Source organism: Chenopodium quinoa, unplaced genomic scaffold (assembly GCF_001683475.1).
Source record: "Chenopodium quinoa cultivar QQ74 unplaced genomic scaffold, ASM168347v1, whole genome shotgun sequence".
Lineage (NCBI taxonomy): Eukaryota > Viridiplantae > Streptophyta > Magnoliopsida > Caryophyllales > Amaranthaceae > Chenopodium > Chenopodium quinoa.
The window spans coordinates 2280353-2291149 of NW_018743099.1; the positions used below are offsets into that span (position 1 = coordinate 2280353).

Sequence of the window (10797 nt, forward strand, 5' to 3'; positions counted from 1 at the left end):
TACCTACGTACATAAGTGAGACAAATAGTAATGAACTAGTGATAGACTGATAGATTGATAGATGATAGTCACATATGGTGATATACAAACAAAGAATGTCCTCTTTTTAAGGTACTACTCTTCAATTGTTTATCTCATGATGCTATGAATACTATTAGTTTGCTTTATTACTAATTCAATTTGTATAAGATATTTGTTAGAGTTTTAGACTTTCTAAGTTATCATAATTAGTATATTTGTAAATATATAGTAGTATAAGAACTTGAAAAAAAAAGGTCAATAAAAGGTTAGGTTTAAAACTATGGTCGGGTTAACATCGGATCAGGTTAAAATCGGATCGGTTTAAAATCGGGTCGGGTTAATATCAGTTCGGGTTAAATACAGATCGGATTAAATCGGTTATTTGTCGGGTCATTTTCGGATCGGGTTGAGTTCAAGTCGGGTCAAATCGGTTCGGTTTGAGTTCAAGTTGGGTCATATTCGGTTCGCGTTGAGTTCAAATCGAGTCAAATTGGTGTCGGGTCAAGTTCAGATCGGGTTAAATTCGGATTCGGATTAAGTTCGGGTCAGTTACAGATCGGATTTGGAACCTGAATTTCTCGGGTCAAATTGGATCGATTACAGTTCGAAACGGATAATTTTTTTCGAATCGGTTTGATTTTGTCACCTGTAATAGATACATTCTAGTTCGAGAATTAAAAAAAAAAAATCCGCACGACGACGCAGCAAACCCGTTTTAGAAGAGAGGGAGTTGACTCACCTTGTTGATTATAATAATCAAAGCTTATAGAAAATACCAAACTGTATCATTCATAAACTCCTACTAGCCTACTACAATCACAATCCAACAAATAAAATCATGAATATAGTTGCAATTTCCGTCTAAATTCATTTCAACCTTTCGCATTTATAAAAGTGTCCACTTCTTTTTCTTTCTCACCATTTTCTCTCTCCTCTATATCACCCCATATCTCATTTTTCCCACCATCCTCTTTCTCCTGTTTTCCCCAAACATTCCATTACACAAATTTAGCACAAAGAAAACAGTCAAAGAATATTAAAAAAAATTAAAAATTATAATTAATCTTATTTTAGGAGTATTATTATCTATTAATAAAAATGGAGAAAAAGAGTAGCAGTTCAGGAGAGAAAGACTCGCTTCATGCTCTTTACAAAGTTCCTTCTGGTGATGGCCCTTATGTTCGTGCCAAACATGCTCAGGTAACTTCTTTTTTTTTTTTTTTTTTGTTAAATGTAAATGTAAATATACTTTATTCCCGTCTATTTTTCTTTGATGCGCGTAGTCCGTGTAGAGGGATAATAATGTAGACGAAATTTAATCTCATGTGGAGTATTATGTATTACTCGTTCGAGGTAACTAAGTTACTCTGTAGTTGACATTCACTTTTTCGTTTAGTAACTTCTTTTTTCTTCTTATTTGTTGTTATTAATTAGTTGTTACATAATTGTAAACATTTTGGATATACCTGTTTTGAAACCTGAATTTGATGATCCGTTACACATAATTTAATTTTATGATTAATGGTGAAACCTAATTAATATGCATTGTATCATCAAAGTTTTTTTTTTTATTTTATTTTTTTAAAAAAATTATTTTATTTAAGTCCTGGCTTAGTTCATGAGTTCATCTAGCTTGTGATTTATACTAGTAGTAATTATTTTGCGCACTTATTAGTGGTTGAACATTTAGATCTATCAAATTATTAAATATTGTTAAATTTTATGATTAATTGTATTAGATGTTTGGTTGTTTCAAGTGACCAACTTTAAATAGTCAAATGTAGATGTCTAGTTGGTAAAATTTTGGTGCTTGTATAGTTTTTCAAAGAATAATTCCGTCTACATTATAGGCCCTTATATAACTCCTTATCGAGCCATAAAGATGGCGAACTTGAAAATAAACTTAATCATACCATTTTAAGCCTCTCTTAATCGATAATTTAAAAATATAACAAAGAAAGCTCTAGGATTGTTTTTATTTGTTTATGGGGGTTAGACAATTGAGAAATAATAGGTCATTGTTGATTTATTTGATCTACTCATCTTATCTATCAATCCCAATCTCAAATGAATTTTGATTTTGAAAATTAATTAAATCTTCAAGATTACAAAAAAAAAAAAAAAAATTTATCCCAATATACTATTAAATATTCTCTAATTTTTAAACTATACACATGTAGCTTTGTGATTAAGTATATTTATTTTTATTCTAATAAAAATAAAGAAAATGAGATATTAGGAAACCCTTATCACAAGAGAAATTCCTCATTAATGTAGCTTTGTCATTAAGTATGTAATTCTACATGTTGCATGAGAAATATACAAAGTATTTTACTCAAATTTCAGCAATATATATATATATATATTTCCGTTCTAGTAATATTACAACAACTAGACTTTTACACTATTCATCTTGCTTGTTTGACCACATATTATGATTTATACGTAAAGTAAAATATAGTCATATGGGGTCTTGTTAGATTCGTCTCGTAAAATACTTTCACAATATCAACTTTTTATAATTTTTACTCTTATATAATTATGGATATTTAACATATAAAATGTGCTTTGGAATGCGTAATTTCATCCTTGTTGCAATATTTGTGGAACAGAGGAAGTATATAATTAAGTTGGTGTATTTATTTATCTTATTTGGGTATGATCAGCTGGTGCAAAAGGACCCAGAAGCAGCAATAGTACTATTTTGGAAGGCTATAAATGCAGGGGATAGAGTGGATAGTGCACTCAAAGATATGGCTGTGGTTATGAAGCAACTTGATAGAACTGAAGAGGCCATTGAAGCTATTAAGTCTTTCAGAGGCCTTTGCTCTAGGAATGCTCAAGAATCCCTCGACAACGTTCTCATCGATTTGTATAAGGTACCCGTAACTCTTCACTTCTTGTAACATACATTTTTCTAATCAATCAATTTTATGCTTGTATAGTTGTGTGTATGGTTTTTGCAGGTATGTAATTAGTAGTAATGTTATTGATTCTTGTGTTGAGACTCTTTGTTTGTTCGAAGAATTTGCTTAATTAATGACATTTCTAAATAAGCGCAAATCAATTCAAACACTTACAAAAAAAAAATGATGACTAACATACAAAGTTGCATCGAAAATGAAAGGCTAGGTTTTGATGACTTTTTCTTTGTTTGAATTTTTTTTTGTTTCAACATTGTGTGCTAAGACCTTCTAGTTGGTTGTTGTTGTGTTTGAGCAGAAATGTGGGAAAGTAGATGAGCAAATTGAGCTCCTAAGACAGAAACTGAGGATGATATACCAAGGTGAAGCATTCAACGGAAAACCAACAAAGACAGCAAGATCTCATGGCAAGAAATTTCAAGTTTCAATCAAACAAGAAACCTCTAGAATACTGGTATGAATTTTATCCTCTTGTTTAAAAGTCTAATGAATTATTTGTAGTATTTTGTCTATTTATCACCACTATTTGAATCGTTCCAACAAAGTAACTAATTATTAGTACATTGAAAATCTGTCATTTGAAAATTAATTTGTTAGTGTAAATGTGCAATTAATTCATATGTTTGTATGTAATCCGATTGTCACAACATAATTTCTATCATTACAAGCATTAGAATGTACAACAAGATCGACCATTTGAGCGTATTGTTTTGATAGTCTAAAGTATATAATAAGAACAAACTCTTACCATTAATTTTTTTTATACTCCGTTCATTTGCCCTAAACATTTCTTTTGAGACTCAAATTAGTATTACTTGTTTTTTTATTAGGAAACTTAATTTGACATAGAGAGAGCACTCCACACTTCAACAGTCAACACCACTATTACGCTACAATTTCATAGCAAAAAATTTTGTGTACTTTTATAGCAAAATAAAATCACATTTAACAAATTTCCTCAACACTCCTTTGGTACCACAGGGGAACTTGGGCTGGGCCTACATGCAGAAGACTAACTATATGGCAGCAGAAGTGGTCTATAGAAAGGCCCAAATGATTGACCCTGATGCAAATAAGGCCTGCAACTTGGGCTTTTGTCTTATAAAGCAAGCCCGATATGATGAGGCCCGTTTTGTGCTTGAGGAAGTATTGCAGGCCAAGGTTCCGGGCTCGGAGGATATCCGATCAAGGAACCGGGCCGAGGAACTGTTGTTGGATTTGGAGTCACGGCAACCGCCTTCTTTGTTGTCTAGCATTGTGAGCCTTCATTTGGAGGATGAGTTTGTCCATGGGCTTGAGGAATTTGAATCAAAATGGAGCCCAATAAAACCTAGAAGACTTCCTATATTTGAAGAAATTTCCAACTTCAAAGATCAATTAGCTTGCTAGATACATACATTTGTTATCTCCTTTTTTGAATTTTGTGTTTAGAGATGTTTATATAGAAAATGCAAAGTATGGTGTTAATAGGGTTAAATAGAAATGTATGTTTGAAATACTTAAGGTTGTTTGTACTATGTCAATAGCAATGATGTTTGAGGAGCACGAAGTGAGCTAATAAAAGAATAAAAGACATTTTTCCTTCTGGACATAGTTATATTGACAAAAATTAAGGACTTGTTCTCTTCACCTGAAACAATAAGATCTTATCTGATCTGAATTGAATTTTTATTATCTGATCTGGTCTGATCTAATTTAATAATTTGACTAAATTTTCCGCATTTTAATACTAATTTATAAAGAAAAACATTATCAAAATGGATCTTGTTATATTCGTCTCATTATCAACTTTTCAAATATGTAATTTTCATAATTTTTTGTAATACGTAATTAATGATATTTAGTAATAAGTAAATAATAATTAAAAGTTCTAATCTGGTCTCATCTGAATGTTTCTGATCTGGCCTGATCTTATCTGAATTTATTAAGGAATAAGTAATAAGTACTTGAAATAAGTTGAAGAGAATATGTCCTAAACCAACCGGAAAATGGTTGGAATAATTATTTTGTAAGCCAAAAATAAACTTGGCAAATCAAATAGGTGAATTAAGAGTGAGGTTTGGGTTGAGTGCTTAAATTCAACAATTAAAGTTACAAACAAAGAATCCTAAATATGCATTTGATTATCTAATCACTTTAATTGAACTTTTTTCAATGGTTTTTACAAGTTTTTCATGTGATACCATTCCTTGTATGTTAAAGAGATTCCAAAGCATTCCTTAAAAAAAAAAAAAGATATTATAAAAACATAGAAATTGTATCTCGCATATAATTGGGTGTACCTTGAGAGTTGTTCACCAAAGAGGTAAAGCTTACATAAAAAATGAAGCTCGATGCAATGCAATACTGAATCTTCCATCATATAGTTGGAAACTAATAAATCACTGAGGTCACTCATTGATTGACTAGTTAATTGGCTTAAATGTAAATTTATGATCACGTACATCATTATTTTTACCAAACCCTTTTTAGGTGAATTATGGTTTAGAATATCGAAAGTTTCTAATTGGCTAATAATTAATTTTTGGTTAAAAAAATAAGCATGGAAAAATTCTAAAAAATAGTCTCATCCATTGTCATTCTTAATTTAATCCCAACTAATGTTTAATTGTAATCAAATACAAAAATTAGGTATCTTTATAGAGAAATTTTTAAAATTTAACTTTTATATGAGGATAGGTGAGTGGTGCATATAACATGATTTTTTTAAAAAAATAATTGTAACTCGTAAGATTTATCACAAATATATTTCAAATTATTTACACGTTTTAGGTCAAATCGTTAATTTGAGATGGAGGTATTGCAAATTTACAAGATTTACAACCCGTCTTTCTCAAAAGTCATAACATGCAAGTTTACCCTTAAAACTCCGTAATTTTACTCCTCTCTGCTTCTCCTTTCCCTGTCTTTCCAATTTTGCCGATTTTGATTGAAATCATTCTGTAACTGGTACAAATTCCAACTTTTTACTGGCTTGAATCTCAAATTGAGCCTGATTTTCAAACAACCAACGGATTTGGAGTTTGATTTTGACCAAAATTTCCAAACTTTGGTGAGTTCATCATACTAGAATTATCGATTCTCCTTGAATTCTGATTCTTAGAATTTCAGTCATTTACTTAATTATAACTTATTGGGCTTAAATTTCTTTATTTGATCAACTAATTAGCTGAAATTTGCTTCTTATAATCTGGTTCTTACCCAATTTCAGTTCTTCGGAAATGGTGGTTTTGTTGTTCTTGTCTTGGCTTGTAATTTAGTGGGGGTTTGTCGATTTGAAGATTTCGGTGGACTAAAATTGGGGCTAATAGAATTTGTGTTGATGATGAAGTACTTTATTTGATTTCATTTGATATTGATATGAATACCAAAAATAAACACTCTTTAGTTTAGTGTTTGGATTTATATGGAGCTTGTAATTTGGTTAGTGTTGGATTGTTGGATTTGATTGACAAATGATACGGAGTAATTTGCATGGTTGTGTTGGGTCTTGGGCCCTCTTGGCTAAGCTGGTTGCCTGGTTAGGAGTGTCAAGTGTGGGGTCAACGACCGGGTGGGTCCGAAACCAATTTGAAGCTAACACGTGTCTTCGCCCTTATTACTTGTCCAACACGTTAACCTTAAAAGGTAAAACTTAGACAATTTGAGAAGGTGAGTTATAGTTGAGATGATAGTTGGGATAAAAAATGAGAAGGCGAGTAATAGCTGGGATGATCGTTGTTAATTTTGTGGTTGGATCTGTGTGATCATGTTTATGATTTAATTAGCTTTTGTGTTGCTTTCTAGCTATCTTCAATTAGCTATGTTTAGTCTATTTATTATTTATGTGATTTTGGTAAGTGCAAAAATTTTATTTGCTGCATCAATGACTTTGCTTATACTGTGAGTTATTATCAAGCCTTGGCATTACATTTATTTGATAAGAAAACGTTATAATGATATGAGTAATATGAGTGCAAATGGCAATGTTTATATGATATATGAACAATATTTTGGTTGTCAACTTTTTCACGGAGTTGCTCAGCTCAACAGATTGCTATGGTATCAACTGAACTATAATTAATATTGTTGCATGATGACATGACTTGAAATAAATTTACAAATGTGTTGGTTTTAGGCCTTTCGGATATCCTCTTTAGATGATCAGTATCCATGTAAGCTTCCTTATTTTCGAGGTTAGTATTGAGATGTAGTTGAATTAGTTTGCTCCCTTGTTTAACTTAGTGCTCTGGTTTGTCAAAACTTAGTGCTCTGGAGTGTTAACTGTGAGAGTGTGACCTCATCATGTTAAAAATCGATACTCTATATATTGTGTCTATTTATGTTCCATCCCAGGCTTCAATGCTGTCCGAGATTCCTCTTTTCTCGTTTTGATTGAATTTTGAGAATGACTATGAGCATTTTACTTAAAATTGCAAAATTTACTCTGCCTCTATGTTTGGCATTTTGAGAAATACTAGCTTTGCTTTCTATTAGGCTTCACTCCTTCACCCCTTTGTCTTGCCATAGCTGCAACATAATCTGTCTATTGTCTATAACTTACTCAATTTAGTCAATTTTTCAGTAAGATGTAGTTTGAAGTTTGAGGCGTCTCTTCACTGTTAGCTAGGTTCTGGTCTTTGGCCCCTCTCAGTAGCCAGTCTGTTCTTTCGAGGTAAATGAGATTCATGTCTTGATGTGATAAGCTGGGAAATATTGGGGAGTAAAGGTGGAAGAAGTGGGGTAACCCTGGAAAAGAGGTCGGTTGACCTCCCATCTTTCTTCTGAAATTTACTTTTGCAAAAACGAAGTTTGTATTATCTTTGCTGATAATATAGGTGTCTTATTAGTTATGTATTTATCACGCAATGGATGTGACCATGTGAGAATGTAATTCACAATTTGTGAGAGATTGCATTGCTTGTTTTTTTTTCTTCTTCTTTTACTTACAAATATTCTACTTATCCTTTTCCTTTATTCTTTAAATTCACAGGAAGAAGAACATTAGTTTCCTGATTCTATTAGTATCTGATACTACAGTGACACTAGACTCAAGAATATTACTTTTCTACAGCAGCGTTGAAAACCTTTAATTAAACTGTGCCAAAGACCTCAAAATTCAGACCCCTGGCCTCCCTTGATTGCAACTATTCCTTAACAATGGCTGCTCGTGAACCAGAGATAATCACAAGCAAAGACAAAATGAGAAACTGGTCAAGAGCAATGAGAGCCCAAGGCAAAACCATAGGGCTAGTACCTACAATGGGTTACCTTCACAAAGGACATCTCTCTCTAGTCAGTGAAGCCCATCAACATGCTGACCTCATTGTAGTCTCCATCTATGTAAACCCAGGACAATTCTCTACCTCTGAGGATCTTTCCACCTACCCATCTGACTTTCATGGTGATATACAGAAGCTAATGTCTGTTCCCGGGAGAGTTGATGTTGTTTTCAATCCTTATGACTTGTATGATTATGGTAGAGTGAGGGATAGCAAAGGTACGGAAAAGTGTGAGAATGTAGGGGTGGTGTCTTGCTTGGAGGAAAGGGGAGCCGGGCATGAAACTTGGATTAGGGTCGAGAAATTGGAGAAGGGCTTGTGTGGGAAGAGTAGACCTGTTTTTTTTAAAGGGGTGGCTACAGTTGTTAGTAAATTATTCAATATTGTGGAGCCAGATGTTGCTATCTTTGGGAAGAAGGATTATCAACAGTGGCGACTTATTTGTAGAATGGTGAGCCAATTTCATTTTGTTTAGCTTTACAATGTGTTTTTGTCTGTGAATCGTTTTCTACTCAGGTGAGGCTGTGTATATTTTGACTTCAGGCGACTTGTGGTGTAGCTGGTGGAATCTTGATGATTGCATATTTTACTGAGTTGATTTTCCCTATTCCCTAATAATGGCCTGTCGTAGATGATGATGATGAATGGTCATGCTAGTGATTGATTATTTGTTTCCTGAGAATTGTGCTCCTGTGATGAAAGTTTAGTTGAGTTAACCAGGTGAGATTGAATGTGTTAAGCTTAGCTTGGGAATGGATGATTGTCTTCTAGTATTGATGCCTTAAACAATTTATATTCTATTTGGTTTGAGTGCTTAATAGATTATAAGTTACCACTTCATATTGATTTATTAGGATGAAAAATAATAAAGATGGCATAATCCAAGAATCCAGCAGTGTTTATTGTTTAAAAATAGACATCTACAGAAACTTGGGTGACTGCTCTCAAATGACTCACTTTATATTATGTGGGAGACTTCTTAGAGACATTATTTAGTAAATATTAATGGTTATAGAGTGAACTATCTGATTTAGTACTTATGTGTGTTATCAGGGATATCTTATCTAGCCCTCATAAAACCAAATGCCAAGCTGCTGTGATAATCATCATTTTCATTAGGATGATTTACAAATGGTGAAGCTGTAAATCTGATGACCTATTTCACAGACGATCTGTTACCCTAATATCTCAGGAAGACTAATTTGGTCTCTTAGAAGTTAGTGACAAGTTGGCGGTGATCTTTATTCAAAATCTATTGGATTTTTAGGCTGTTTCTCTTGTCAGTTGCCAAACAGGATCCTAATATGAATTGCTTTCTCAATACAGAGCTGCTTGCATACTTTCTAGTCTTTATAGAGTAAATGTTATCAGTGTAAAATCTCTTGTTCTTTTCTTTGATTTATATTTTTTAATTATCTGATAATGGACCAATGGCCTTTTGATTTGATAGGTCTGAAAATTCAGGAGCAGCAAATCATCCTTGAATACTGTTTCAGAAAAATGATGATTGATCCAAATCTTCCAATAGCATGATTTTATGTCAAAAGTCTTTTGTGGAATATGTAACATGATTGTTTGCTGATGGTTCCTAAATTAGCTCCCTTGATCACCAACTTATTGATACAGGTACGAGATCTAGATTTTGCTGTCCAAATAATTGGATCAGAGATTACACGTGAAGATGATGGTTTAGCAATGAGTTCCCGTAATGTGTACCTTTCCCCCGAGGAAAGGCAAAAGGTAGTTTATCAGTTATTTACTTCATGTACATGTTCCTTCTTTGACTGATCTCTGTTAGTGATGCCTACCATTCTTGCATGCTCAGGCATTGTCTATTAATAGGTCTCTGTCAAAAGCCAAACATGCTGCAGAAAACGGGCAAATTAGTTGCAAAAGCCTTCAGGATTCGATAATTTTTGCGATAGAGGAAGCCGGTGGAAATGTAGACTATGCTGAGGTAAACCAGTTTTCTGCATTACTTATTTAACGCTTACCTGTATTTATAGCTTTTAAGCCTTTTATACAATGAAAATCTGATTTCCTATTATGCAATTTGTTCGGTTCTATTGGAAGCAGATAGTGGATCAAGAGACCTTAGAAGTAGTTGAAGAGATAAAGGCCCCTGTTGTGATTTGTGTTGCTGCCTGTTTTGGGAAGACCAGGTTGATTGACAATATGGAGATTACCACCTAAAGAACAAAAGTTCTGCTTGCGAAATTGCCAGATTTTTCTTTTCATCTTGTAACATTCCCTTGTTGTGATTTGTGTTGCTGCCTGTTTTAGGAAGACCAGGTTGATTGCCACAATGGAGATCACCACCTAAAGAGCAAATTTTTTAAGTTCTGCTTGCGAAATCAAAGATTTTTCTTTGGATCGTATCATGATCCATTTCATCTTGTAACATGTATGAAGAGCTTTTGTACTTAAACTCTTACTGATAATTCATTTTCAGGGTAGCCATAAATTTTGGACCATTCTGTTTAGTTTCTTTTCATCGCCTTATCAATTACATTTGGTGGTAAATTCCTATCAAGTAATGCAATTATTACAGAGTTAAATATATCTTCAAAGTATATTCAGATAATCAATTC

At 33.0% G+C, this 10797-nt stretch overlaps 2 protein-coding genes across 3 annotated transcripts; both read left to right on the top strand.

Annotated features, from left to right (window-relative positions):
- Nucleotides 1–654: 654 nt before the first annotated feature.
- Nucleotides 655–4536, top strand: LOC110731874 (protein SULFUR DEFICIENCY-INDUCED 1-like). Its single transcript, XM_021911784.1, has 4 exons — nt 655–1221; nt 2688–2900; nt 3244–3399; nt 3927–4536. The coding sequence occupies exons 1-4, from the start codon at nt 1120–1122 to the stop codon at nt 4332–4334; spliced, it is 879 nt and encodes a 292-aa protein (XP_021767476.1). The 5' UTR covers nt 655–1119; the 3' UTR covers nt 4335–4536.
- A 1134-nt stretch (nt 4537–5670) lies between these two features.
- LOC110731875 (pantoate--beta-alanine ligase-like) lies at nt 5671–10689 on the top strand. 2 transcript variants are annotated; one of them, XM_021911785.1, is made up of 5 exons: nt 5671–5997; nt 7918–8657; nt 9833–9946; nt 10032–10163; nt 10283–10689. In XM_021911785.1, the coding sequence occupies exons 2-5, from the start codon at nt 8085–8087 to the stop codon at nt 10397–10399; spliced, it is 936 nt and encodes a 311-aa protein (XP_021767477.1). In that variant the 5' UTR covers nt 5671–5997; nt 7918–8084; the 3' UTR covers nt 10400–10689. The 2 variants fall into 2 exon arrangements, with proteins under 2 accessions (XP_021767477.1, XP_021767478.1); XM_021911786.1 differs by lacking the exon at nt 5671–5997 and adding an exon at nt 7428–7684.
- Nucleotides 10690–10797: the final 108 nt, after the last annotated feature.

Coding starts and splice junctions, on each gene's coding strand:
- LOC110731874 (XM_021911784.1), top strand. CDS start 1,120: ATGGAGAAAAAGAGTAGCAGTTCAGGAGAGAAAGACTCGCTTCATGCT. Junction 1,222..2,687: donor TTCGTGCCAAACATGCTCAG/GTAACTTCTTTT, acceptor GGGTATGATCAG/CTGGTGCAAAAGGACCCAGA. Junction 2,901..3,243: donor TTCTCATCGATTTGTATAAG/GTACCCGTAACT, acceptor GTGTTTGAGCAG/AAATGTGGGAAAGTAGATGA.
- LOC110731875 (XM_021911785.1), top strand. CDS start 8,085: ATGGCTGCTCGTGAACCAGAGATAATCACAAGCAAAGACAAAATGAGA. Junction 8,658..9,832: donor GGCGACTTATTTGTAGAATG/GTGAGCCAATTT, acceptor TTATTGATACAG/GTACGAGATCTAGATTTTGC. Junction 9,947..10,031: donor CCCCCGAGGAAAGGCAAAAG/GTAGTTTATCAG, acceptor TTGCATGCTCAG/GCATTGTCTATTAATAGGTC.